Source organism: Daphnia pulex, chromosome 3 (assembly GCF_021134715.1).
Source record: "Daphnia pulex isolate KAP4 chromosome 3, ASM2113471v1".
NCBI lineage: Eukaryota > Metazoa > Arthropoda > Branchiopoda > Diplostraca > Daphniidae > Daphnia > Daphnia pulex.
This window is the reverse complement of record NC_060019.1, coordinates 286,416-314,025: the sequence shown is the minus strand read 5'-3', so window position 1 is coordinate 314,025 and position 27,610 is coordinate 286,416. Positions and strand designations below refer to the sequence as shown.

Genomic DNA, 27,610 nt, shown 5'->3' with positions numbered 1-27,610 from the left:
TGGGGTTATTTTTGGTGTCGACCCCTTTTTATTTTCTTCTTTTGGTCGTTTGACAGTTGTCACAAATCAAAAAATAAAATGTGGACCCCAACTGTCGCATTGGGAACATCCCCCCTTGTGTTGGAGTGTCACTCGTTGCGTCACATCTACAAAAGAAATACAAAGAAATGGGAATCAAAAAGGGGCGGGTTCTGATTTCCATCTCCTTTTGGGTAGAGGGGAGAAACATGTCGTTGGTTGTAGTTGTCGGGGATGTTGTGGAATGAGACGACGACGGGTTGGGAACAAGAGACCGGGAATGTTAATTGGGGCCCCGGCTTCTTCTTCTGCCTAATCGTTTTTGATGCCCATCTCTTTTGTTTTTCCATTTCTAAACGGACAAAACCAAAATAAAAGAGAAAATGTCAAACACGGTAGAGGCTCTTCCTCTTGTCGTCGTCGTAACGAGACAACTGGAAATAGAACAAAACAATTCAAAGTTGTTGGCCAGGTGGTGTCGTCAGTGCCAAACCCTTGGATAGAGTCTACTGGGATGTTTATTGCTCGTCTTGTCGTCTCTTCCCTCTGCCCGTCTTTCTTTCTTCACTCGTCTCTCCAAACAACAACAATCCAGTCCTTACCGTTAATGACCCCAAAACCAAAGTTTGCCACTTGTTTCTTTTGGGTGGAATAAGGCGGGCGGGGGACAGACTGTCATTCATCTCGGCCAGTCGACGACGACTCGTTGTATGAGCAACAACAACAACACTTTTTTTTTATCTTTTGTGTTTTTTGTCCGGTTAGTTATTTTGATTCGGTAGTGATTGAACAAATGCCTGGGCTGTTTGACAAGCCCAGGGGGAAACTTGTTAATCAATAAGGAAAAAGAAGTTGTAATAGAAAGAGAAAGGAGCAGCAGCACCTGGACGAGAAGGAGAGAGAAGAAATTGATGCCGAATAATATGCAAAAGTGTTGATCAATCACCACGACCAACAACCCAGAGGAGGAATAGAAGGAGTAGGAGGAGCGGGGATTACAGATGTGGGTCCTGGGAACCTCTTTTTCCAGGGAGTGAGAAGAAACAAAAAAGTCGATTGGCCAGTGCCGTGAAAAATAAGAAGAAACGGCCATGTGTGTAGCTGCCGGAGACTCTCAGGTGTGTGTGTGTGTGTTGGCGAACTCTTCCATCACTGGATGTCATCCATCAAGGAGCTCTGAAGTTAAAAAAGCGCCCCGGCAGAATGGCCTGGCCTGGCCTGGCCGCCTTGGCACTTTTCCCATTTTTCGATTCAAGTTCGGGTCTTGTTAAATACCCCAAGACCCGTCCGTTTTTTTTTCCTTTTGTCTTCTCCTTCCGAAAAAGAAGAAGAAGAGAAAACAACAACAACTGAACAGTACCGCTCCCCTTTTTTTCGGTTGTTGTTGTGCGCAGAAAAATTTATGACGGCCAATTTCGCCAATCCTCTGTGGCCGCCGATAAGAAGAAGAGGAACAAGCGCAGCGAATAAACTCGTTTCTTCTTCTTCTTCTTCTTTTTTTAAATAGAAAAAAAGGAAAAAAATTATTTTGAGGTCGATGGAATCTTAACTTCTTCTTCTTCTTCTTGGATTTCCTAAGCTGGAATGTGTTTGGCCCGTCGTCGTCGTCGTCGTCTGAATCTGATATCAGATGCAAATGTGTTTTGGATTGTCATCACACGACAAGTCGCAAAGGGGAATCCAATTCGATTGAGAAAGTCTGGGGGGATATCAATGTCACACGTTGATGTGCCCAGCCCCGGCCCGGCTTGTCGTCGACGCCATGGGAGATTCCAAATGTTTGAATCCGATGAAAGGGAATACTCTTTTTTTTATTATCGGAGCCATACGATATTTGTTTATTCTTTTGGCTTTGGTTGAATTTTTTTTTTCTATTTTCTCATCAAGAATTTGTGGAGAGAAGAATGGCGGCCAGACGGTCGTTTTTGGGATGTTGTTAGATAATGGAAGGGATAAAGATAGAAATAGGAGAGAGAGAGAGAGAAGAGGGGGGGATGATGTCAGCCGGAACGTATCACCTCCGACGACGGCGACGGGCGACGAGGTCGATTACGGCGTTGCACACACAAGGCATGAGCGTGAAATTGAATCCGAAATATTTTCTCATTGTGCAAAGGGGGGGAAGGAAGGAAGGAGAATCTCCCATCTGATAGACGAGCTCATTATTCATCAATGACCAAGTGGAGATGGAAGAAGAGAGAAAAAGAATAAGATGGACACATGTACGTACAACTTGTTCACCCACCTACCTACCATCTCCGCTGGAAGAAGAAAAAGATGGACGACCCGACAGGTTCACTGACAGTTACCGCCTTTTTTTATATCAGAAAGAAGAAAAAGTTTCTCTTCTCTCTGAGGTCGTTCATCAGCCCAGCTCTAACCGTCAACACACAATAACCCCCCCAAACCACCACCACCAAATATTATAAGAAAAGGGGGGAGACCTTTTTCTCTACTTTTTAAAAAAACTTGCAACGAGCCGCGATTTATTGAGGGCGTTTTCCTAACCCCGCGTGTGCTCTACATCAACCCGTCGGCCCGGACTTTTTATTTTCTTTCTTTCGGGTTTCGGGTCTTGGGTCTTGGGTCTTGTTACGACTAATCCTCGTTGTTAATCGGGCAACATTTTTATTTATTGCAGGAATTGTCCGGGAAATGCACGGAATGCAGAACGGATTCCGCTGCACCGAGAAGGGCGAGCCGGGCGAACGCGGAGAGAAAGGAGACAAGGGCTCATCCATCGACGGAGTAAGTTTGGAATTCTCTTTTCTTTTTTTATCTTTTTATTTTACCCAAATAGATTTGGGCCTGTGGGTTTGGAAAATGTGACGTTGATTGGCCCTGATTCTAAACTCTTTGCCCGAAAACAATGGCCCATCCAGCATGTACCAGGGACCGGTTTCAATCTTCCTCTCCTTTTGGACAAGTCCTTTTGGTTTTGTTTTTAATGGATGCATTGGATGCCAAGCCGGAACGATCGATTGCCTATCTGGAACGTGAATCTTGACGTCTGTGTCGTCCAGTCCAGTCAAGTCTACCGATTGATGGGACACGTTGGACGGGTTGACGGGTTTACTAGATCCTGGGCCGGCAGTTTTTAGGACAGGTTATTTGTTGGCCCCTCCTTTTAATTGGGGCCAGCAGCAGCAGGGCCAGCAGTTCATTCAGAATCTTTGGTGTCCATTGCCATTGATGGATTTTTTTTAGTTCGGGGCCATCTCAGATGTGTCCCTTTGATTTTAGTGTTGCCCGGTCGATCCATCGAAGCTAATCACCTGGGCCATTGGCACCTCCTGATGACCCTGGGCCGGTGCCGTTGGTCCGTCCTGCGCGGGGCATTTGTGATGGGGTTTGTCGCTATTGACACGTCAATTCTCCCCTCGTCCAGCGACTGGAAAAAGGCGACCGTCGACCCAACGGAAAAAAAGGTCCAGCCACTTGATAACCAAATAAGGAAAATGGGAATCGTGACCTGCCAACAGACGCATCTATAGATATAAATAAATAGAAGAAATATCAACATTTCCATTTTTCTATTCAGTTTTTTTAGGAGCAGTCCATCTCTTTTAGGTGTATATGCCACATGGGTGTTTTTAAGTGCTGAACCATGTTCATTGTATACAATGAACGAAATGTGCAATGATCGCTCATCCGCCGGGGCAGCTGCTGCAACAACAACTTTGAATTCCTTTTTCTCTTTCTCTCTGTTTGAGCTGCTCAAGGGTTGTAGTTATATTGTAGTTGTAGTGGCTGGCGCTCTGATTTATTCTTTGAGATAGATAATCTAGAGCGCGCACCACTTGTCTGGCCATGATGATGATGATGATGTCAGCATCATCTGGAAGAGAATCGTGTCGCCCTCAGGTGCTCGAGTCTCGGGAGGAATGGACTTTGGGAAATGATTATTCAAACTCGTTATTATTATTTCATCTCTCTACCATTTTATTTGTTTTTAATTCTCTCGACCGTGTGTAAAATAACCCGGTGGAAAGATGTGTGACTCTTTTTCAATCTCTTTTCCCCCCTTTAACAAATGCAAGTGGTTCTCTTTTAATAACAACAAGAAAAAGAGCGTCTGCTGTGAGAGAAGAGCACGAGACGATGACCAGAGACGAGCAACACAAATAGTTTGGATAGCAGCTCACGATTCTCCTTTTCGACTTTCAATTAACTAAAGAGAAGAAGAGACAAGACAAAAAGGGAGGAGGGCTGCCCAGATAAGAGATTACAGGCTCTTTAACATGTCTTTAACAAAAAGGGATGGGCCACTATTTTATTTTTTATTTTTTGGGACCCGTTGAAGAGGCCCCACGGTCTCTCGACCGCAAATTGATTCCATTTAGGATCGATTACGGACAGATAAATAATTGAAAGGACTTTTGATATTTTCTGGGCTAATCATTTTGATTTGATTTTTTGTTTTTCAAAAGGGCGGAGGCGTTTGTGGCTGCAACGAGAGTTCCATCATCGCCAAACTGGCCGAGCAAGTCAAACAGGGAGCGCCGGGCGTCGACGGCAAACCCGGCATGACGGGCATTCCGGTAATATTATTCAAGACGGAATGACATTTATTTCTTATAAAACAAATATTTAATAATCTTTTTTATTTTTGGGGGTCGCCTGTATAGGGAGCTCAAGGTCAGATGGGACCGACTGGACCTGAAGGCCCAGCTGGAGAGAAAGGAGAACGCGGAGATGGCGGCCCAGTTGGCAAAGAAGGTCCTTCCGGACCCAAAGGCGAGCCCGGTCGTGATGGACTCCCCGGCATTCCCGGCAACCCTGGACAGCCTGGACCACCGGGTGTGGCCAGCGGACCACTGGTCCTCGAAGTGAGTTATTCGCTCCTTTCCTTTTTCTGCTCACTCAGTGTGTCGTTCATTCATCATCACTTGTCCATTTGATTAACAAACCAAATCCAATTGACTAAAAACATGCGCCACTCAGACGGATTGGAAGCCCAGGAATATGTACAAGGTATTTGTTTTTCCCCCCACCAGTGGTCTGTCCACATTTCACGCCTACTCCCGGCTACTTTTCTCCTGTGGTTTTTTTTGTTTAATTGGTTTTCCCAATTGTTTTATTCATTTTCTTTTTATTACCATGGCAAATTATTGTTTTGATTTATTGGGTGTCTTGCCAATTTATAGACAAGATGTTTGAATATTTTGTAAAATCGTTTCAGGATGGATTTGGTTCGGGATTCGGGGCTACTTTGGGCCGACCTGGAAGCCCTGGACCTAAAGGTGACGCCGGTGTCAATGGCAAACCGGGACCGAGAGGTGAACGCGGCGATCCTGGTCCTAAAGGCGAACGGGGCGGTAAAGGCGAAACAGGAAATGACGGAGAGCGAGGCCATCCGGGCAAGGACGGAACTCATGGAACCAAAGGAGACGTTGGAGCGCCCGGCCTGGATGGAATGCCGGGATTGCCCGGTGAGACGGGACGACCCGGTTCGAAAGGTGAAGCCGGTGAAAGAGGATTGCCTGGACCTCCAGGACCTGCTAGCGCATTGCAACTGGACGATTTCGATACCGGATCGGGTGGTGGACCTTTGCCAGGGTCTTCCAGGTGGCCCAAAGGCGACAAAGGAGATCGAGGTGCCGATGGAAAAACGGGCCACATGGGTCCTAAAGGCGACGCCGGCGAGCCGGGATTGCCGGGACCCAAAGGCGATATTGGCCCTGTGGGCCCAATTGGTCCAGCTGGACCACCAGGACCTACTTCAGTCATTCCCAGTCTTGGCGGAATGAAAGGTGATCAAGGAGACCGTGGCAAACGAGGCAAACCTGGTCCGCCAGGTCCACCTGGTCCTGCTGGACCTTCCGGAGACATTGGTATCCCCGGATATCAGGTGAGAATAATCTCATAATTTCTACTAAATTGATTTAAAAACTAACATTTTGGTGATTGACATTTTGTGCTATTCTTGGATTGGGTAGAAGGTAAACCCCTCGTTTAACTCCCCCTCTGTTACTAATTTAATTCAATTTAGTTTTTCAAATTGTTTGAATTTTTTGATTGGAAATGTTTTAGGGTCGCATCGGTCGTCCTGGTCCAGTTGGTCCACCTGGTTTACCGGGAGTTAAAGGAGAGCCAGGATCCATCAGTGGATTCCTGGGAGGATCGCAAGGACCTAAAGGCGATAGCGGAGCTCCTGGACGACCAGGAACTCCTGGAACCAACGGCCGTGATGGACTTCCTGGTCCTCCTGGTCTTCCGGGCCCTGCGTCCAGTTCTGCACCTTACCACCATCCTCATCCGGGACCTCCAGGCCCACCTGGACCACCCGGACCTCCTGGACCCCCCAGTGGATCTTCCAAACCAGGTAACGCGATATAAAAATATAAGAAACTTACGATCAAATCTTTTCTTCATTTCGAATTAACATGACGAAATGAAAATGAAACTCGTTTGATTGGACTATGTAAAAGAAATAACCTAACACACTCTTGTCTGTAATCTTTCCTTATGGCTGCCATGGACCTCTCTCTCAACATTGCCAAATACCCCCCCCCCCCTTCTTCTCTATAATTTAACCATTTAAAATCTCGTAATAATCGTAAAAAAACCAAACGCCGAAAGGCTCGAAAAACCGCGGAGCTTTTCACGAACTCCGCAGTTTCGTCAACTACAACCCACCAGGTAGTCAACATCGTCAAGTTCTTTTTCTAATCAATGTTTAATAGATTAGAATTCTTCTTCTTCTTTTCATAAAATGTTGTTTTTGGCAAAGTCCAACACATTTCGGAAGGAACATTTTTGATAGTTTTCAGTTTGATGGGTGGACATTTTGTAATCGATTTTCTTCTTTTTTTTGGCAAATTTTGTAGGATCGTCTTCGTCGTCGCAAGGTGGTGAGGAGAGCCAGAAGGTGGTAGTGCCGGGAGCCATCACCGTCACCAACATGGAAGCTCTTTTCAAGGTGCAACAACAACAACAACATGACGAATGGCCATTTCAGACTCTCCTCCACTCTCCTCTTCTCCTTTCTACATAAAAATAAGCAGGGATAAAAGACTTGGCATACACTAACAATCCAGATGGGCCAAATAGTGATGCGCGTGGGTCGTTTTTTGGTTAGTCATCGGGAAAAATAGCGACGAATAAAACCCAAATGGACGTGTGCAGTGTACACCCGATAAAAGCCAAATGAAAAAGGGACCAATGGGCAGCACCCCCGCCGTCCGTCGGAACAGAAAAAAGACTGGCCCTGCATATAGAGACGACCTTGTTGTTGTTGCTCTTTTTTTGGGCTATGGCCGTGGTGCAGCTGGAACAATATTATGCGGGAATGGATCGGCTTGTGATGTTGTCCCAGGTGGTGGTGGTGGTGTTGGTTTATTGGAGATTGTCATCGCCTGGATGGGCAGAAATGCGTGTGACGAGCCCCTGACATTCGACGACGGACACTGGAACCTCATCCGAACAACATCGATGAGGGGGACGAAATCCCAACTGACAAATGGACGGACGGACGGACAAAAGGGAAACTTTTTGGGCGCATAACGAGTCGACCCCAGTAGTTTTTATTGAGTTATTGAGGAAAAGATTTTTGTTTTTTAACGGCCATGCCATGTGTCGTCGTTAAAAAATGGGCAATCATGTCTCTGTTGTTGGCCGTTTGGATGGGGGGAGATTTGCCAAACGATCATAAACCACCGCCATTACCAAGAGCGTAGAAATCATTAATGTCCAGCCCGTCCACCTGGCTCTTTTTTCTTTTTTTCCCGCCCGTCTGCCAGTTCGTCCTAATGAAGCGAAAGGCCATAACAATAACCGTTTGTGTGTGTTTATCTGTTCCGTGTCGCAGATTTCAGACATCAGCCCCGTCGGAACCATCGCCTATCTCTACGAGGAGGAGAGTCTTCTAGTCCGCGTCCGCAAAGGCTGGCAGTACATTTCGGTACGTTATTTTTCTCTTGTCCAGCACGGAATAAAATGCGCTCAACATTTACGGCGACGTTCAACTCGGGAGTTTATCGGCGTCTAGACGCGAAATTTCTTTTTGAACATTTGGTGGAATTGAAACGCCAATCACAAAATAATTTTCATTCCTTTTAATTTCCCGGTCGATTGCGTCATACTGAAACAGATGGGAAATTTCGTGCCGTTGCCGACACCGACGACGACGACAATTCCGCCGCCGACCACATTGAAACCGTCGGCGCCCAGCGCTGCCGAGAATCTGGTCCCCAGAATCGCCGAAGGTCCCAGTGTAAGTTTTTTAAATTTTATTTTAGATTTTCTTTTCGGTGGAGTGAGTGCTGGGGCATTTGAAATTTCATTTCCTTGTATCAATTTTGTGCTTTAACGCATCAAGGATGAGGAAATGTGGCAGGTAAGTTTGCACCCGAGTTTCACCCGTCTGTTGTCTACGTGTTGTCTATAATCTTGTGGTCTCAAAACTTCCCATTGTAAAACTTGCGGACGCTGCTCTTTTCCTTCGACGTGTTTCCCGTCGTGAGTGCAGGACGGACCTGTCAAACCATCGGTATACAATTAAGCGCATCCATTTGTATATATGTATTTTCACTGGGCAATTTCTACTTTTTTCAATTCATTCGAGTGTCCTCGACTATTATGGACATCCGGTCATTTTGCGGTTGATTTTCATTCAATGAAATTTCCTATTTTTTCTTCCTGCTGTCCAGTTGCGATTGGTGGCGCTGAATGAACCCCTTTCCGGAGATATGGGCGGCATCCAGCGCGTGGACTACGCCTGTTTCAGACAGGCCCGTCAAGCCGGACTCAGAGTAAGTCGTCAAACAACCAACCAAGCAACACCTTTTTTCTCTTTTTCTCTTGTTCTTCGACTGTCTGATTTGAAAATCTAAACACAAAATCTCTTTTTCTTTTCTTTCTTTTGTTGTCTGACCATTTCCAGGGAACGTTCCGAGCCTTTTTAGCCTCGCGTGTCCAGAATCTCGACACGATCGTCCGCTCGTCCGACCGTGAATTTCCAGTCGTCAACCTGAGGGTACGGTCATGTTGTTAGTAGCTCAGCAACAGCATAAATGAATCATCATCTTTTCATCGTATATTCAATTTGAGAAAATCACAAAACCCTGGGAGAGATTTCCCCTTGTTTTTCTGAACGTGTCGTGTGCGTGACACGGCCCGGCTCACACACAACACGAGAGTTTTATTTTAATTCTTTATTTTCTATATTTAATTCCCTTTGTTATTCCTTTTTGACCAGGGTGAGGTGTTGTTCCGGACGTGGAACGATCTGTTCCGCGGCGGGCGGGCCAGCGAATTCGCCTCTGCTGCCCGTCAGCAGCGACACGACATTTACAGTTTCAACAACCGCAACATCTTCAACGACATTGTCTGGCCGCAGAAGGTGGTCTGGCACGGTGCCGGACCCAGTGGCGAACGCCAACTCGACTCGTACTGCGACGCCTGGACGTCCAGCGACGCCAAGACGCTCGGAGTGGCCGCCTCTCTCATCGCTTCCTCTCCGTCCTCCCACCAACAGCAGCTGCAGACGGGCGGCGGTGGCGGTGGCAAATTGTTGGCCCAGGACAAATTCTCGTGTCAGAACCGATTCGTCGTCCTGTGCATCGAAGCCACCAGCCAAGGGGTCGCCACCGTTGGCAGTGGGCGGGTGAAGCGGACGGCCGAGCACATCATCTCGGAGGATCACTACCAAGCCCACCTTCAGTCGCTCTTTTAACATGTTCATTTGTCGTGTTCCACAAATCTCTCCCACGCAAATTTTCGATTTCATTTTGAAAATGATTTGCAAAAATGACCCACGAGTCGGCCAAAGACCCGAAGGCACTTCTTCGTCTCTGCATTTCCTTTTTTTAAAAAATGTTTTTCTAAACTTGGGCAGCTTTTTTGGCGGGGAATAAAAAACAATCCGACGACAATTGACCCAAAATGTCGTCGTTGGCGATTTCTATATTTTTGAATTTTTACCCCTTCCTTGTTTTTCTCTCGCCCCCCGAGGAATGATGAGATTGTCTGTGTGTGTGTTGCATCAGTCACAAAATGTGTTCTGCGTCCAAAGTCTTTGATATAACACAAGAAAACAAAAGAAAAAAACAAAACAAAACAATTGTTCGGTTCTCCTCTTTTACAAATTTGAATTATTTGGACATTTTGTCAATCATCTCTCGACATATCTATCGCGCTTCAGTCTCTGGCTTGTGTTTAAACCCTTGATTTTATTCTTTTTGCTACCATTTCAATCGTGTTATTTTCGCTATGATCTTTGATTTGATTTTGATTTTTTTTAAATTTCAAAGACGAAAATGGGGAAAATGTTTCTGGTTTTCGATTCCAATGTGAGCGAGAGAGAGCGAAACTGTTTGGCTTTTTGGGAGATTGAAGAGGAAGAAAAAAATAACAGAAAAATGAGTGTAGTCAAAAGATCCCTCGTTTCGTGTGTTGTGTGTGTTTTAATTTATCCCGAGATGCGGCGAAAAATGGCGATGTGACTCGTGTAACTTGCGTTTTCGAAAAAAAAGCACCACCCGCCTTCGTTAAATTTGGTCGATCCTGTCGCAGAGGAAATGCGAATGATGAGAGAAAAAGATTTTTCTGAGGTAAAAATGAATTTTTTTCTTTTCGTAATCACTTGCGGCGGTTTTTATTTTTTGGCAACGGAGGAATGGAACCTATTGTTACATGTGAATTGTCATTTGGAAAGAAAACAATTGGTCTTTCTTTTTTTATTATTATCATTTCATTGTTTCTTTTTGTGTGTTTCCTTTCTCATTATATTATAATTATCTTTCTCTTTTTTTTCCTTGCTGAAATCTGTACATTTCTACATGGGAACTTTACATGTCTTGCCAAAGGCAACACGCCCATTATTATTATTATTATCACTTTTTGTGTTCTTTGTAATCATAACCGGCCAGAGCTTGTTGAAATACATTTTGCTGATTGTCACTGTAGACTTTTTGCCGTGGAATATTCCCACCACTCACTGCCCTTTAGCGAATGGAAAGCAGAAGGTCCGTCCCACGAATGAAATAGACTAAAACGAATTGTTTTTAAACTTAAATTAGGTCGAGTTAAAAAAAATTTCAAATTAACGTTTTCAGTTTAAAAATACCTGACAATAGAACTCCAGTGCCCTACAGTAGAACTCCACTTACGATATTTTTAATAATATTTAAAAAAGATGAGTTCTTATGTCTTTGGAGTTCTAATGTCGCATTCAAAGAAATTTTTAAAAATTATTTCAAATATTGGGGTTCAATTGTCGGTGGAGTTCTTCTGTCGGCAACTCAGCCAAACTAGCAACTACCAATTACCCTTGTTAGATGTCGCTGGCATCGCTTTGTTTTCTTGTCACGTCAAAAGTTCTTGCTGCTTTTCATGCTGCTTTCTTCGTGATTTTCTTTATGTTTTGGGAATAAATTCAACGCCGTTTAAAATGTAAGTTTCTCTGATTCTGATTCTTTTACTGTATAGTTTATTTTGATTGCTTTTTCTTGTCTTGTTTTCTATTCGAAATTCTATTTTATACCCGACGACAGTTGACTTTTTTCTTAAATTATCTACTAATAATACTTGCTTTAAACTCTGTTCTGTGTCTGCGTAATACATCTTAAATCAGGCCCTTCTGGCGAGTCGCAAACGAAGTGTCAAAATAGATATAACTTAAACGTTTCCTTCATCGTAGCCTTTGATCATTTTCAGCTGTCAAAATAGTCAGTTTCAGTTACTTTGCAGTTTGCACATCCCTGTAAACATTTTTTGGCAGTTTATGTGTGGTAACTGATGATAACTATTCCACCAACAAAGCTCACTTGTTAGATTTTTAATAATGTGTTTTTATTTTCTACTTCCGGTTTTCTCATTTCTGTCAGTAGTTCAGTAAATATTCATCTGAAGCACAAAAGAACCACATATTCGTGATCTTCGTCAATTTTTGGTAAAGTTCATGTTTTCTTTTGTACGTACGCGTACTTCCGGTTTTGAGAATGTTCCTGAACTATAGTTCAGGAAAATTCTCGATTTTGGCCAAATTTTGGATTTCGTTTAATTTACACCTAATCGTCTCCAAATTTCACGTAGATCACGAATATCTAGTTTATTTTGATGACAGCTCAATGGTTAAGGCGCTATCGCTTACTTCCGGTATACTTCCGGAAAATTTGCATAAAACTAGCAAGTGAGCTTTGTTCTCTGCACTAATCTCAAGATTGAGTGCTAGGTTGTAGCTAACAAAAATGCGATTTTCAAGTTTTGTGAGCATCTTAAGTCCAGTCCTTAATAATGAGTTTTTAGGCGTGTCTAATAGATGGCGTGTTAATTGTTTGTGTCAGTTTTGGGCTTATGGCGGTTTGCTGTCAAGAGTTAAGCTATCTTTTCTTCGAAAATTACCAATGTATTTACAGGTAAATTCGAGTGATTTCATCTGTAAATTGTCGGTGATGTGTTCTATTCCATGACTTAATGTATCTCATCAACTTACAGGAGAAAACGTGTTGAAAGCGTCGTGCAGCTTACTGCTGTCAACCATTTATGTGTTCAAAATCATTGTATTCTACTGAAGGTGGCATCAAAATGAAACAGGTAACAACCATTACTAGCTTTATTAATACAGTATTGCTGAAACATATATTCTTCTCATCTTTTATTAGGATTCATCATAATTGTCTGCTGTTTGTATTGGACTTGCTAAATCGCCAATCCCAGCCATGCCCTGATTTTGAGTGTACACTACTAAATGTTTAATTATTTCTAGACCATAGACGTCAAGCACATTGAGGACACAAACTATAAACAAGGTGACTTATTGTTATTTCATTTACAGGTTCTTCATTACAGGTTTCTAACACATTGGCATGACAGATTTGATGAGAAGTCATATTTAGAAGGAAAAGGACAAGAACCATACAGTCAACAAGGTTCCTTGTTTGCTAACCCGTTGGCTGCTACCCTTCAATCTCCCTGTTTACTTTCTTACACAGGTCCTATTGATTTGAGGTATTACTTTCTGTCGCTACAACCTTGTTTGAATTTTATTGTCATCAAATTAAATGTTCATTCTGCTTTTACAGGGTAACTCTTTCGCTACTGATGACATCAACTGTTATAAACTGACGAGAGAATGCTGCAATTCAAGACTGATGCATTGTGTAGTTGTTAGATAAATTGCAAGTGCATATCTGGGCTCCCTTCTTTTCTGTGGCCCCGTTTCCCTTACTAATCACTAACCAACGCCCGCCGGTGGTCACTCACCCGCTGTGAAACCAGGAGGAGGGGAGGGCTCTGGTCGAACGGGGACTTGGAAGGCGCATGATCCGATGAAAACTTTTGGAGGGTCATGAGTCTAACCCGGAAGCCTAGTATGACTACATCTCCCCAGTAAAACTTGCCTCGTACTTCTCTCTTCTTCTCGGTCCAGATAAATATCTCTGGGGGCCGTAGACATTTCCTATAACAGCATGTGCGAGTTAAAACAATGCATCCACTACCCAATGAAACAAATAGCCATGGTTTATTTTTTGTGAAAATCTCCGTCAGTCAAGTTACAAAGACGATGTAGATTTCCGCAAAACTTAACCACCGCTTTTTGTCTCATTGCCGCAGCGGTGGTGGCGGGTTGCGTTTAAACTCGTGCAGTAGTAAACAGCCTTGAACCGGACGCTCTGTCTATTGAATTTTTTGAACAATATAAAAGAAAAAAAAATTGGTTTATCCAGTGTATTTTTTAATTAATTACAGACATTACATGGTTAAGATTAACATTGGTTTATAGTGTTAAGGGAATAGATTTAAGGGTTGGTAGGGGTATATTTACAGGGTTTGAAGGATTGGAAGGTATATATTTTTGGGGTTTGGAGATTAATTGGTAGGGATACATTAGTAGGGTTATAAATTAACTGAATTTTTATCCAAACTTGAAATATCCCCCTCCAACATCCACCAGTTTACTTTCCCAACCCCAAAACAATGTTTATTATTTGTTTGACATCAACATCCCATTTTGTGTTGTTGCTTCTGAACTTTTAAACGGTAAACTGCAATAGTAACGATAACAATAATTTAACAAAATATGATGCAACCTCGGTCAAAATCAGCACCAAGGAACGGCCAATTTTTTTTGGCCAACACAATACATCAGTCTTGAATTGCAGCATTCTCTCGTCAGTTTACAACAGTTGATGACTTAATGTCATCAGGCGCGAAAGAGTTACCCTGTAAAAGCAGAATGAACATTTATTTTGATGACAATAAAATTCAAATGAGGTTGTAGCGAAAGAAAGTTTAATCTAAAAGAAAGTTTCAATTCAGCACAAGCTTATCAGACAAGTCTCTTTTCACTTAACTCTATACCCACTACAACATTCTAATTGGACCTCAAATTACCATTTCAAGATGTATTTTTTGTAGTTAACACTTCAGGTAACACTTCTCCACTTCAGGATGACATCAGCGATGTAGACTGCTTCCAGAAGCTGCAGCTCAACTTGACTTGAACTCCCTTTCATCAGCTCGCTGCAACAAAGCCACCTGCATGACAGCATTAAAACTCAGACTTTGCCATCTTCTCAAATTCTTCAATAGATAAGGAAAGGGATCTCTAACTTAAACATTAACTAATAAAATCAAGGCAAATTTATACATATTGAATCTGCATGGGATAGCATTTACTTGTGTTCAACATAAAACATGCTAACCTCTTTATTTAGCTTTCAAGTACTTAATTACCTAATCAGATTTTCTCTTTTCATAACATTTGTCATAGTAGAGACCCTCTCAAAGACGCAACTTCATGCAAAGGCAGTGAACACGTAGTGAAAGGGAAGATCTTTGACATGCTTCAACAAATAGGTTGAAGAAGATTAACAAATGGATTTTTCGAAAAGTGCAAACTCTTAAGATTCACTTACTCGTTTTAAATGGTTCACTATCGGTTCAGCTTGGTCGAATGGCGTGGAAACATCTCATCTAGTGACGAAACGTGCAAGATACAGCAAGAGCAAGAGACGACATTTTGGGAAATTTAACGGCAGGCCACATGATCAAACGGAATTGCCAAGTATAAATTCCAGTACACGTTACCTGTAAATTCACCAAACACAAAATTTCATTTCTAAATAACCTTGTAGAAGAAAAGCAGAAAATGTTAGGAAAGAAAATATCCAGCAATCACTAAAGTAAATATTCTCGTAGAGCGTCTCGAAGTCGAAAAATGTCGTTCAGCACTTTGAAAAACCAAAACAAACCCCCTACATCCCTAAACACTTTAATCCCTAAACACACTGGAATATTTAGCCACCTAGTGACAGCCTTTGCAACCACGGACTGCGTTTTTGATTTCATACTTTGGACGACTCGACTCCAGCTTACCAGCTGATTCTGGATTCGAAACTCGAGAGCACGAGAGGTTGTGATTGCGTGACTGTAGCATCCTGATTATTAGATTGTGTATCGTGAATTCGTGACTGCTTATGACAGAATTGACTCGGAACTCGGAAGTTCGTACTCGTACCTTCCTTTGGTTGAGAAAAAGCTTGAAATACCTTGAATTCGCTCGAGTACCAGTTGGCTGTTGGCATTTGCTCGAGTATTGAAGACTTCAAATTTTTCTTCAGTTTCTCATTCAGGCGTAATATTATTCTACTGATGTGTGTCAATTTTTCATAATTAACTGTGATCAATTTGTGTTCCTTAGATTCAGTGAGTGAAAAATGAGTAACACTCCAGAAAACAGTTCATGGAAAGATAACAGAGTGAAACGGAGGAAACTATTTTCTGGTGAAGAAGGAAGTCAAGGAACTGCAGCAGAAAGTCACTCTTCCAATGAAGAAAGGGCAGGGAGATTGGAGCGTGCTTCTACATCCAAAAGTGTTGATGCTCAGGAAATGAAAAATTCTGTTGTCGAAGAAGAAAATTGTTTCTACCAGGTAAATAAGGAAATTTGTGTCCGATGTCTTACCATTAATCTTTAAACATGTGTTGTTTGTAGAATGCAGCACAGGCCTCTCCCACACAATGCCCTAAAGCTGGAGACGTGACGCCTAAACATAGTCTGCGTATAAAAACACCGGTAATTACACATTCAAAATTAAACTACGTGCCAGATTTAAACTTAATTTAACCTTTGAATGTTTTTTATACAGGTTAAGAACTCCGTCCCAGAGATGAAAAAAGGATTCGGAGATTGGAGCCAAGAAGAACAAGAAAGACTTCTCTCCATCCTTGAAATCGGTTTTGATGGGGATTTCAAGAAATTGGCGGACCAATTCCCCAACCAATCTGTTAATAGCGTACGCTATCTTTTCACTCAATTTCAAGATGACCGGGTGAAATCAGATAAGGAAATGATTTCGGACACCAAAATAGAAGAACTTCGCGAGATGAAAGGTGTTGACTACTCGGACAATATGGCACTGTCCTTTCAACTGCTGTCACTGGATGAAACACGCCCAGCTCCATCTCTAGTCCAAGGGGTCGACTATGCAGCCATCTACGCCAACATAGCAGCTTTGATGCGGGGTGAAGTGCCCAAGAAACTCGACCCAGTGACTATGGCGAAATTTTCCCAGCTGTGGCATCTGCACAAGCAACGTATCCTGGCTGGACCAGAAGTTCCCTATCCAGAATTCAAACCAAAAGAGGGATCTGCTCTCGAAAGGAAGATGGAGTTAACGGAACGAAGATCCGAGCAATGGTCTGCTGACGAGTTGGCAGCTAAGGAAACTATTCTTTCGGAAGACGTTTCTACTATCGAAGAGTTTTACATGTCGCATGCATCACTTAACCCTTCTGATGGCTAAACTTGAGCTTTAAAATTATTTAAAGAAAATTGAAATTCGATGTTACGTGTTTTGCTTGAAATCGTTTCGGCTTAAACTGTGTTTTCATAAATTCAACCTGCCATTGCATACTAATCAATTACTTCTCCAATATTTCATTGAGAATTGTCTACGCAAGAAAACCGGAAAATAAATGTTGGCTCAGAATTATTGTTAGGTTTACTGTTCAATGAGTAGGACTATTATAACTTTAACTCTTATAAAGATTCAATGCTTTTCAGGTGGGAAATGAAGATGAAATAAAACCAAGCACAAAATTTCAAACCATTAAGCTGAATAACAACTATATTCTTCTTGGCGGACTTTGTCAATCCTGCCATTTTAGGAAGCTTATCTTGTAATTAATCTTTTTAAAACTAGCAAGTCGGGTGCTAAACACACCATTATTTTCTATGATTCTTTTGACGCAGCATTTCGCCGAGCCTATGAAGAACCAATCGTCGCTCTTCAACAGCCTGAATGCGATGAGGATCAACGGGAACTTGGTGAAAACTATACGCATCCGAGCTAAGTCACTTAACATCACAGTTTGTTTTAGGTCGCACTCGTTGATCAGGAAGTCATATGAACGCCCATCTACCTCCAAAAGTCGAAAGCGTCATCTTTTGTAAACCGACATGTGTTCAAGTAATGATCTTCATTAGATTACAGTTCATATGTTAAGTTTTAACATGCTGAATTAATCTGCTGAATATTAATCTGTTTGCACATCTTAGGTGGACTTGTATCGCAATGGATCCATCAGCGGTCCGTTCAATTCTTTCATCTACACAGACTGGTAACGACCAGTTATCATTCATCCTTGATTGCACGTTGCGCAATCTGTGCAATCATCCCACACTATTCGCGGCAACGAGAAAACATGCTGAGGTAGGCACATAAATTGTCATTTGAACTAAAAGTAATTTGAATTAATCCAACAATTTTTACAGGAGCAAAACGAGGACTCGGACCTCGATGATTTTGAGTGCTGCTCAGAATTGTGGCAAGAAAATTACAAAGAGGATAGTTCCCAAATCCAATCTCGTGAAGACGCAGGAAAATTTGTAGTTACATTTGCTATTCTGGATTCTCTCATGAAAAATACGAAAGAGAAAATCATTTTAGTTTTCTACTCGGGTTCGACGCGTTTTCACCGAGTCGAGTTTCTCTACTCTCAAGTCTCAACGGATAATTTCGTTCGAAAAAATGACGATTTACTCAAATCATTTCCAGTTAAGGTTATAAACGTATTTTGATTGCAAATGGATTAAATAAACGAGTGTCCTCCTGGCGTCGAGAAGAGGAAACAAACGAAATGCAGACGAAAATGTTTCGACTCGTTTGTGCCCAAGCCGAGTAACGATGCACATTTTTCGTTCCATGAATCGAGCATCAAAACGAGCTCGATTCGAATTTTAGTTACAAGTATCCATATAATTTCATTCACCTGTTCAAAATAATTAGAGTGGTTATTATTTTGGGTGTTGTTTTAGAAATGCATGTCAAACTTTTTGGCGCCAAAAACAATTTCTATAAAAAAATATGCAAATTAAACCACCCCTCATTTCTCGGGGGGGGTTTAGGTATAAAAAGTAGGCATGCATTGTGTAGAAGAAGAAAGAAGGGCCCTCCCACCTGCTCCCACTTTCAGTGTCTAGTCAAGCGTTAACCTTGGAAGTGGAACAACCCAAAAAATACCCGCTCCTCTAAACCCTCCTCCTCGGCTAGTCGGTGCTCACATTTGCTCATTGATCGTCCCCTCAGTATTACGTTCCTTTCGAAATGGCCACGTCACAGTTTATCTCCAAAGCGGCATCTACCTCAAGTTCATTGACTAATAACCAGTCCAAAAACAACAACAATATTCAAGAAGCAGACAGCACTTACAGGTAAAAAGAAACCTGTATTTTCTTGTGACGTAAACAAACTGTTAATAACTTATCGTGGACATGTTTATTTGGCAGAGCATTGAATCACTGTTGCTTTTGCGGTATTTTACTCGATCCGAAAAATTTAACTGTGAACGTTAACACACAGAGTATCACTGTCTGGTGTAATAATTGTCGAAAAACGAACGCTTTGGGCAAAATACGTCACGATAAAGGAAAGGAGGAAAAAAGAAAAATGTGAAGTACGCCCCACCATCAGACCGTCCAATCACAAATCTAATTTTCTAAATTGAAATCGAGATCTTTACTACTCTACATTGCGACTATATAGGCCTACAGTCAAGGCTCCAATTGTTATTTCCTCATTTCTCGTGCTATTAAATGTGTGTATTTTTTTAAAGAAAAATGTCGATGTTCGATTAATACAATTCGCCTTCTATTTTGTTTCCTTTTGTAAGTCGACAGTGTGTGTAATTCTAAGAAAAGAATAGTCAATCTACACATGAATGAATGAATATTTTACCACAATAACAAATTCAGATTTCAGACTTATGGTATCAATCACAAGTGGTGGTTCTATATAGCGTCGTTGGCGATTTATATATTTTAGAATTTTTACCCCTCCCTTGTTTTTGCCCTCTCGCCCCCCGCGGAATGATGAGATTGTCTCTGTGTGTGTTGCATCAGTCACAAAATGTGTTCTGCATCCAAAGTCTTTGATACAACACAAGAAAACAAAAGAAAAAAACAAAACAAATTCCTTTAAAATTGGAATTATTTGGATTTTTTATTGTGTTAAACCCTTGATTTTATTCTTTTTGCTACCGTTTCAATTGTTTTGTTTTTTTAATGCTATGATGTTTGATTCGATTTTGTTTTTTATAAAAAAAATAAATTTATTTTAAAGACGAAAATTGGAAAAATGTTTCTCATTTTCGATTCCAATGTGAGCGAGAGAGAGCGAAACTGTTTGACTTTTTGGTGATTGAAGAAGAAAATAAAAAAATAACAGAAAAAAGTTTATCGAATGTAGTCAAAAGATCCCTCGTTTCGTGCGTTGTGTGTGTTTTAATTTTATCACTGAATTCTGATCGAGGTAATAAGCTACCTAGTTATTTCCTGGTTCAAATTACGACAACGACGCCACCAGCTGGGTGTTCCGCCTTGTCGTAATAAAAGTATGTCCACGGTCCACCAGGTGGCAGAGCGTCAGCGTGACGAAGAAGGAATCCGCCATTTTTTCAAGTGCTGCATCGAGAACACGAGAGGTAGTGACGTGTGAAGGAATTGACTAGAAGTTCCGAGTTCGTACTCGTAGTAATTCGTATTTCAAGCCAAACATGTAACATCGAATTTCTATTTTTAAACAATTTTAAAGCTCAAGTTTATCCATTAGAAGGGTTAAGTGACGAATGCGACAAGTAAAACTCTTCAATAGCAGCAACGTCTTCCGAAAGAATAGTTTCCTTAGCTGCCAACTCGTCAGCAGACCATTGCTCGGATCTTCGTTCCGTTAACTCCATCTTCCTTTCGAGAGCAGATCCCTCTTTTGGTTTGAATTCTGGAAATGGAACTTCAGGTAGAACTAGGATTCGTTGTTTGTGTAGATTCCACAGCTCGGTAAAGTGCATGTTTGTCACTGGGTTAAGATTGTCGATCACTTCACCCCGCATCAATGCTGCTATGTTGGCGTAAATGGATGCATAGTCTACCTCTTGGACTGGAGACGGAGCTGAGCGTGTTTCATGCAGTGACAGCAGTTGAAAGTACAGTGGCAAATTGGCCGAGTAGTCAACACCTTTCATTTCGCGAAGTTCTTCAATTTTGGTGTTCAAAATAATTTCCCAAGCAGGTTTCTCCCGGTCTTCTTCAAATTGAGTGAAAAGATAGCGTACGCTAACAACAGTTTGGTTGGGAAATTGGGCCACCAACTTCGTGAAATCTCCATCAAAACTGATTTTAAAGATGTAGAGGAGTCTTTCTTGATCTTCTATGCTCCAATCTCCAAATCCTTTTTTCATCTCCGGGACAGGGCATATTGTGGCAGAGGACTGTGCTGCATTCTACATTGTTTGAATTCATTTTCTCATAACGTAATATTATTCTACTGGTTTATGTAAGTTTGTGTCAAGTTGTCATAATTAACCGTGATCAATTTGTGTTCCTTAGATTCAGTGAGGGAAAAAATGAGTAATACTCCAGAACACAGTTCATGGAAAGATAACAGAGTGAAACGGAGGAAACTATTTTCTGGTGAAGAAGGAAGTCAAGGAACAGAAGCAGAAAGTCACTCTTCCAATGAAGAAAGGGCATGAAGATTGGAGCGTGCTTCAACCTCCAAAAGTGTTGATGCTGTAAAAATCAAAAATTCTGTTGTCGAAGAAGGAAATTGTTTTTACAAGGTAAATAAGGAAATTTGTGTCCGCTGTCTAACCCCATTAATCCTTTACACATTCTGTTTGTAGAATGCAGCACAGTCCTCTGCCAAACAATGCCCTGTCCTGAAGATGAAAAAAGGATTCGGAGATTGGAGCCAAGAAGATCAAGAAAGACTCCTCTCCATCTTTAAAATCGGTTTTGATGGAGATTTCACGAAATTGGCGGCCCAATTCCCCAACCAAACTATTAATAGCGTACGCTATTTATTCACTCAATTTGAGGAAGACCGGGAGAAATCAGATAAGGAAATGATTTTGGACACCAAAATTGAAGAAGTTCGCGAGATGAAAGGTGTTGACTACTCGGGCAATTTGCCACTGTACTTTCAACTGCTGTCACTGCATGAAACACGCCCAGCTCCGTCTCCAGTCCAAGGGGTAGACTATGCATCCATTTACGCCAACATAGCAGCATTGATGCGGGGTGAAGTGATCGACAATCTTAACCCAGTGACAAAGATGCACTTTACCGAGCTGTGGCAACTGCACAAACAACGTATCCTAGCGCAACCTGAAGTTCCCTATCCAGAATTCAAACCAAAAGAGGGATCTGCTCTCGAAAGGAAGATGGAGTTAGCGGAACGAAAATCTGAGAAATGGGCTGCTGACGAGTTGGCAGCAAAGGAAACTGTTCTTTCGGAAGACGCTGCTAGTATCGAAGAGTTTTACTTCTCGCATTCGTCACTTAACCCTTCTAATGGATAAACTTGAGCTTTAAAATTGTTTAAAAATTGAAATCCGATGTTACATGTGGCCTGAAATACGAATTATATTACGAGTACGAACTCGGAACTTCTAGTCAATTCATTCAATAGTCACTACCTCTCGTGCTCTCGATCCAGAATCTTGGATGCAAAGACTGTAACTAGGTGGCTAAATATTTCAGTGTGTATAGGGATTAAAGTGTTTAGGGATTGAACTATTCGGAATTTTAGAGGGATGTTAGGGGTTTGTTTACATTGTTATTCATAGTACTGAGGTACTGAGAGTCTGAGACATTTAAATTCTTTCTTAGTTTCCTAATTCCTTTGGACTTCGAGACGCTGTACGAGAATGTTTACTCTAGTGATTGCGGGATACTATCTTTCCTGACATTTTCTGCTTTATTCTACAAGGTTATTTTAAAAAAATGAAATTTTTGTTTGGTGACAGGGAAAGACTTGTACTGGAATTTATACTTGTCAATTCCGTTTGATTACGTGGCCTGCCGTACAATTTCCCATAATGTCGTCTCTTGCTCTTGCTGTATCTTGCACGTTTCGTCACAAGATGAGGTACATCCACGCCATTCGACCAAGCTGAACCGATAGTGAACCATTTAAAACGAGTAAGTGAATCTTAAGAGTTTGCACTTTTCGAAAAGTCCATTTGTTAATCTTCTTCAACCTATTTGTCAAAGCATGTCAAAGATCTTGCCTTTCACTACGTGTTCACTGCCTTTGCATGAAGTTGCGTCTTTGAGAGGGTCTCTACTATGGCAAATGTGATGAAAAGAGGAAATCTGAATATGTAAACAAGTACTTGTAAGCTAAATAAAGAGGTTAGCATGTTTTATGTCAAACACAAGTAAATGCTATCCCATGCAGATTCAATATGTATTAATTTGCCTTGATTTTATTAGTTAATGTTTAAGTTAGAGATCCCTTTCCTTATCTATTGAAGAATTTGAGAAGATGGCAAAGTCTGAGTTTTATTGCTGTCATGCAGGTGGCTTTGTTGCAGCCAGCTGGTGAAAGGGAGTTCAAGTCAAGTTGAGCTGCAGGCCTGCAGCTTCTGGAAGCAGTCTACATCGCTGATGTCATCCTGAAGTGGAAAAGTGTTACCTGAAGTGTAACTACAAAAAATACATCTTGAAATGGTAATTTGAGGTCTAATTAGAATGTTGTAGTGGGTATAGAGTTTTGTGAAAAGAGACTTGTCTCACTGATAAGCTTGTGCTGAATTGAAACTTTCTTTTAGATTAAACTAGAACACCAACTCCCTTTGACAACCTTGTCCTAAGATTTTAAGAATTTGCTGCTGCTGATTTGATCTAAATTTTAATTTAAACTTGCCACGATTATTTTCTCTCTTGTCTTACATAACATGTTTGTTTTGTTTTTTTTACATCTGATACAGGTTTATATGTTATTTAATGATTTTGCTTTTTCCCAACAGGACGTGGTGATAATGTGATGCATCTGCATGCAGTCTATGCAGGTGGTGTTTTCGAGAAGTGTATAAGCAAGACTTTGAAGCTTAGTCTGAAGAATATTTTCTGAAATGGTAATTTGATTGAGATTATTATTTTTAACTTGGGAAGTTTCTATTTTTTTATTGCAATGTTGTTTTCAGTCAAAAGTCAACTCTAAACTGACACAGGAATTAAGTGACAGAGCCCACAATTCTTCCCGTCTTTCGTGTTGATTCCGTTGCCCATAATAATGATGGATTACTCACGTTATGTGCCTGGCATGTATATCATTCGCTTTCCCCTCCCTGGCCGTGATCTTGGGGAATTAGGAAGCCATGGTTGTAGTGCGTGTTTGATCCAGCGTGACTTTCATCACCTTCACACAATTCGATGGCGTCACGTGAAACAAAAAAAGGAGAATGAAGTACTCCCAACGCCATTTCTTACTTATTTGTATATATTTTTTAAATTTTCACTTCAATTTTTGTCGCAGTAACGATTCCGGTCTGGTGACGATATCGAGAAGTCTGGGTTTCCGTTCAGCCACACAAGATATTGCATATATTGAATTGGGATCGTTAAAAACATCACGTGTCGTTGCACCTTAACGACGATGGGCGTATTTGGTTGCGCCACGTTGACTTTAAAAGAGGAAGGAAGAGAGTGAGAGTGGGGGGTGTTTGCGACCTCCAGAGGCGAGAGAGAAAAACGTCGAAATCTTCTTATTATTTTTGTAAAAGACTTTGGCAGCGACCTCCTCCTCCTGTAACACAAGACTCTTGTATACTACTCACATATTCAGCAGCCTCGTACGTGTTCTTTGTTTGCCCGGCACTAATCCAGGTAGTCACCATAGAGGACAGGTTTAAAAAGCTTACGACTCTAGTCTGCACGTGTTCAGTTGCCGGCCGAGTGTCGAGACTTGCACAACGATCTCAGCAAACTACTTGGAAGAGAACAGGTGATGAGAATATGATGGCCAACTTGTTGATGCTCCTCACCGCTGCTTTCCTGATTTCTTCCGGAAGCGTTCATTCAGCTGCTGCCAAGAATAGAGTGAGTCTCTTTTTTTCATCCGGTCGAATGATGTAACCTTTTTCTTTTCATGTAGAGAGTTGACAGAACCGATCGATTGCAGTTTTCCGCTTAATGTCGGACGAAATTCAACAACGTCACATAATTCACCAATAGAACGAGTTTCTTTCTGCCATAAAACCACAAATGGGCAGTATGTCGACGGTACACTTCCTTCCGAAGCCGGACCCAGTGGCGAACGCCAACTCGACTCGTACTGCGACGCCTGGACGTCCAGCGACGTCAAGACGCTCGGAGTGGCCGCCTCTCTCATCGCCTCTTCTCCGTCCTCCCACCAACAGCAGCAGCAGACGGGCGGTGGTGGTGGCGGCAAATTGTTGGCCCAGGACAAATTCTCGTGTCAGAACCGATTCGTCGTCCTGTGCATCGAAGCCACCAGCCAAGGGGTGGCAACCGGTGGCAGTGGGCGAGTGAAGCGGACGGCCGAGCACATCATCTCGGAGGATCACTACCAAGCTCACCTTCAGTCGCTCTTTTAACTTGTTCATTTGTCGTGTTCCAGAAATCTCTCCCACGCAAATTTTCGATTTCATTCTGAAAATGATTTGCAAAAATGACCCAAGAGTCGGCCAAAGACCCGAAGGCACTTCTTTGTCTCTGCATTTCCTTTTTTAAAAAATGTTGTTCTAAATTTGTGCAGCTTTTTGGGGGGAGGATTATAAAATAATCCGACGACAATTGACCCAAAATGTCGTCGTTGGCGATTTATATATTTTTGAATTTATACCCCTTCCTTGTTTTTCTCTCGCCCCCCGAGGAATGATGAGATTGTCTGTGTGTGTGTTGCATCAGTCACAAAATGTGTTCTGCGTCCAAAGTCTTTGATATAACACGTATATAGCAACTACCAATTACCCTTGTTAGATGTCGCTGGCATCGCTTTGTTTTCTTGTCACGTCAAAAGTTCTTGTTGCTTTTCATGCTGCTTTCTTCGTGATTTTCTTTATGTTTTTTGGAATAAATTCAACGCCGTTTAAAATGTAAGTTTCTCTGATTCTGATTCTTTTACTGTATAGTTTATTTTGATTGCTTTGTCTTGTCTTGTTTTCTATTTGCAATTCTATTTTATACCCGACGACAGTTGACTTTTTTCTTAAATTATCTACTAATAATACTTGCTTTAACTCTGTTCTGTGTCTGCGTCATAATTCCTTAATCAGGCCCTTCTGGCGAGTCGCAAACGAAGTGTCAAAATAGATATAACTTAAAAGTTTCCTTCATCGTAGCCTTTGATCATTTTCAGCTGTCAAAATAGTCAGTTTCAGTTACTTTGCAGCATGGTTTGCACATCCCTGTAAACATTTTTCGGCAGTTTATGTGTGGTAACTGACGATAACTATTCCACCAACAAAGCTCACTTGTTAGATTTTTAATTATGTGTTTTTATTTTCTACTTCCGGTTTTCTCATTTCTGTCAGTAGTTCAGTAAATATTCATCTGAGGCAAAAAAGAACCACATATTCGTGATCTTCGTCAAATTTGTGGTAAAGTTCATGTTTTCTTTTGTGCGTACGCGTACTTCCGGTTTTGAGAATGTTCCTGAACTATAGTTCAGGAAAATTCTCGATTTTGGCCAAATTTTGGATTTCGTTAAAATCACTCCTAATCGACCCCAAATTTCACGTAGATCACGAATATTTAGTTTATTTTGATGACAGCTCAATGGTTAAGGCGCTATCGCTTACTTCCGGTATACTTCCGGGAAATTTGCATAAAACTAGCAAGTGAGCTTTGTTCTCTGTACTTATCTCAAGATTGAGTGCTAGGTTGTAGCTAACAAAAATGCGATTTTCAAGTTTTGTGAGCATCTTAAGTCCAGTCCTTAATAATGAGTTTTTAGGCGTGTCTAATAGATGGCGTGTTAATTGTTTGTGTCAGTTTTGGGCTTATGGCGGTTTGCTGTCAACAGTTAAGCTATCTTTTCTTCGAAAATTACCAATGTATTTACAGGTAAATTCGAGTGATTTCATCTGTAAATTGTCGGTGATGTGTTCTATTCCATGACTTAATGTATCTCATCAAGACATCAACTTACAGGAGAAAACGTGTTGAAAGGGTCGTGCAGCTTACTGCTGTGTGTTCAAAATCATTGTATTCTACTGAAGGTGCCATCAAAATGAAACAGGTAACAACCATTACTAGCTTTATCAATACAGTATTGCTGAAACAAATATTCTTCTCATCTTTTATTAGGATTCATCATAATTGTCTGGTGTCTGCTGTTTGTATTGGACTTGCTAGATCGCTAATCCCAGCCATGTCCCAATTTTGAGTGTACACTACTAACTGTTTATTATTTCTAGATCATAGACGTCAAGCACATTGATAACACAAACTATAAACAAGGTGACTTATTGTTATTTTATTTACAGGTTCTTCATCTCAGGTTTCTAACACATTGGCATGACAGATTTGATGAGAAGTCATATTTAGAAGGAAAAGGACAAGGACCATACAGTCAACAAGGTTCCTTGTTTGCTAACCCGTTGGCTGCTACCCTTCAATCTCCCTGTTTACTTCATTACACAGGTCCTATTGATTTGAGGTATTACTTTCTTTCGCTACAACCTCATTTGAATTTTATTGTCATCAAATTAAATGTTCATTCTGCTTTTACAGGGTAACTCTTTCGCTACTGATGACATCAACTGTTATAAACTGACGAGAGAATGCTGCAATTCAAGACTGATGCATTGTGTAGTTGTTAGATAAATTGCAAGTGCATATCTGGGCTCCCTTCTTTTCTGTGGCCCCGTTTCCCTAACTAACCACTAACCAACGCCCGCCGGTGGTCACTCACCCGCTGTGAAACCAGGAGGAGGGGAGGGCTCTGGTCGAACGGGGACTTGGAAGGCGCATGATCCGATGACAACTTTTGGAGGGTCATGAGTCTAACCCGGAAGCCTAGTATGACTACATCTCCCCAGTAAAACTTGCCTCGTACTTCTCTCTTCTTCTCGGTCCAGATAAATATCTCTGGGGGCCGTAGACATTTCCTATAACAGCATGTGCGAGTTAAAACAATGCATCCACTACCCAATGAAACAAATAGCCATGGTTTATTTTTTGTGAAAATCTCCGTCAGTCAAGTTACAAAGACGATGTAGATTTCCGCAAAACTTAACCACCGCTTTTTGTCTCATTGCCGCAGCGGTGGTGGCGGGTTGCGTTTAAACTCGTGCAGTAGTAAACAGCCTTGAACCGGACGCTCTGTTTATTGAAATT

The 27,610-nt window shown here is 41.6% G+C and overlaps 2 protein-coding genes and 5 long non-coding RNA genes across 18 annotated transcripts in view; 6 read left to right on the top strand and 1 right to left on the bottom strand.

The window, feature by feature from the left end:
* The window catches only part of LOC124190689 (collagen alpha-1(XVIII) chain-like), a 107,633-nt gene that overhangs the window by 17,039 nt on the left and 62,984 nt on the right, over positions 1-27,610 (top strand). For 2 of the 7 annotated variants that reach the window (XM_046583521.1, XM_046583520.1), the window contains exons 9-22: positions 2,660-2,766; positions 4,449-4,559; positions 4,647-4,847; positions 5,201-5,869; positions 6,052-6,343; positions 6,601-6,660; positions 6,849-6,940; positions 7,829-7,921; positions 8,111-8,233; positions 8,339-8,356; positions 8,489-8,509; positions 8,670-8,771; positions 8,903-8,995; positions 9,218-10,925. In XM_046583521.1, the coding sequence (XP_046439477.1) occupies positions 2,660-2,766; positions 4,449-4,559; positions 4,647-4,847; positions 5,201-5,869; positions 6,052-6,343; positions 6,601-6,660; positions 6,849-6,940; positions 7,829-7,921; positions 8,111-8,233; positions 8,339-8,356; positions 8,489-8,509; positions 8,670-8,771; positions 8,903-8,995; positions 9,218-9,694 (2,459 nt within the window). In that variant the 3' untranslated portion in view covers positions 9,695-10,925. Of the gene's footprint in view, positions 1-2,659; positions 2,767-4,448; positions 4,560-4,646; positions 4,848-5,200; positions 5,870-6,051; positions 6,344-6,600; positions 6,661-6,848; positions 6,941-7,828; positions 7,922-8,110; positions 8,234-8,338; positions 8,357-8,488; positions 8,510-8,669; positions 8,772-8,902; positions 8,996-9,217; positions 10,926-27,610 lie in introns of those variants that run through there. The other 5 variants (XM_046583523.1, XM_046583522.1, XM_046583525.1 and 2 more) reach the window with 5 other exon arrangements.
* On the top strand, positions 11,180-13,185 carry LOC124190713. 2 transcript variants are annotated; one of them, XR_006873044.1, is made up of 6 exons: positions 11,180-11,412; positions 12,268-12,377; positions 12,457-12,555; positions 12,624-12,697; positions 12,797-12,969; positions 13,044-13,185. It is a non-coding gene; the product is annotated as an uncharacterized LOC124190713 (long non-coding RNA). The 2 variants fall into 2 exon arrangements; XR_006873045.1 differs by lacking the exon at positions 12,268-12,377.
* Positions 13,676-16,224, bottom strand: LOC124190710. Of its 4 annotated transcripts, XR_006873041.1 has the most exons (6): positions 16,092-16,224; positions 15,929-16,021; positions 15,340-15,864; positions 14,880-15,051; positions 14,356-14,499; positions 13,676-14,184 (listed from the first exon to the last, which is right to left on the bottom strand). It is a non-coding gene; the product is annotated as an uncharacterized LOC124190710 (long non-coding RNA). The 4 variants fall into 4 exon arrangements; XR_006873040.1 differs by lacking the exon at positions 15,340-15,864; XR_006873039.1 differs by lacking the exons at positions 15,340-15,864; positions 15,929-16,021; positions 16,092-16,224 and adding an exon at positions 15,143-15,222.
* LOC124190696 lies at positions 15,681-21,902 on the top strand. Of its 2 annotated transcripts, XM_046583538.1 has the most exons (3): positions 15,681-15,896; positions 15,959-16,039; positions 16,113-16,955. In XM_046583538.1, exons 1-3 carry the CDS (start codon positions 15,681-15,683, stop codon positions 16,767-16,769), a joined length of 954 nt encoding a protein of 317 aa, XP_046439494.1. In that variant the 3' UTR covers positions 16,770-16,955. The 2 variants fall into 2 exon arrangements, with proteins under 2 accessions (XP_046439494.1, XP_046439495.1); XM_046583539.1 differs by lacking the exons at positions 15,959-16,039; positions 16,113-16,955 and adding an exon at positions 21,145-21,902.
* Positions 17,412-18,029, top strand: LOC124190714. The gene is made up of 3 exons (XR_006873046.1): positions 17,412-17,435; positions 17,525-17,678; positions 17,741-18,029. It is a non-coding gene; the product is annotated as an uncharacterized LOC124190714 (long non-coding RNA).
* Positions 18,249-19,118, top strand: LOC124190705. Its single transcript, XR_006873032.1, has 2 exons — positions 18,249-18,679; positions 18,755-19,118. It is a non-coding gene; the product is annotated as an uncharacterized LOC124190705 (long non-coding RNA).
* LOC124190707 lies at positions 22,094-27,165 on the top strand. Its single transcript, XR_006873034.1, has 13 exons — positions 22,094-22,162; positions 22,270-22,444; positions 22,517-22,626; positions 22,825-22,975; positions 23,275-23,382; positions 23,452-23,714; positions 23,784-24,055; positions 24,134-24,346; positions 24,402-25,365; positions 26,423-26,510; positions 26,579-26,731; positions 26,796-26,930; positions 27,005-27,165. It is a non-coding gene; the product is annotated as an uncharacterized LOC124190707 (long non-coding RNA).

What these genes read in the sequence shown, in the direction of transcription:
- LOC124190696 (XM_046583538.1), top strand. Translation starts at nt 15,681, where the DNA reads ATGAGTAACACTCCAGAAAACAGTTCATGGAAAGATAACAGAGTGAAA. An exon ending in AAGAAAATTGTTTCTACCAG is followed by an intron (nt 15,897 to 15,958) that starts GTAAATAAGGAA and finishes TGTTGTTTGTAG; the next exon opens with AATGCAGCACAGGCCTCTCC. An exon ending in GTCTGCGTATAAAAACACCG is followed by an intron (nt 16,040 to 16,112) that starts GTAATTACACAT and finishes TTTTTTATACAG; the next exon opens with GTTAAGAACTCCGTCCCAGA.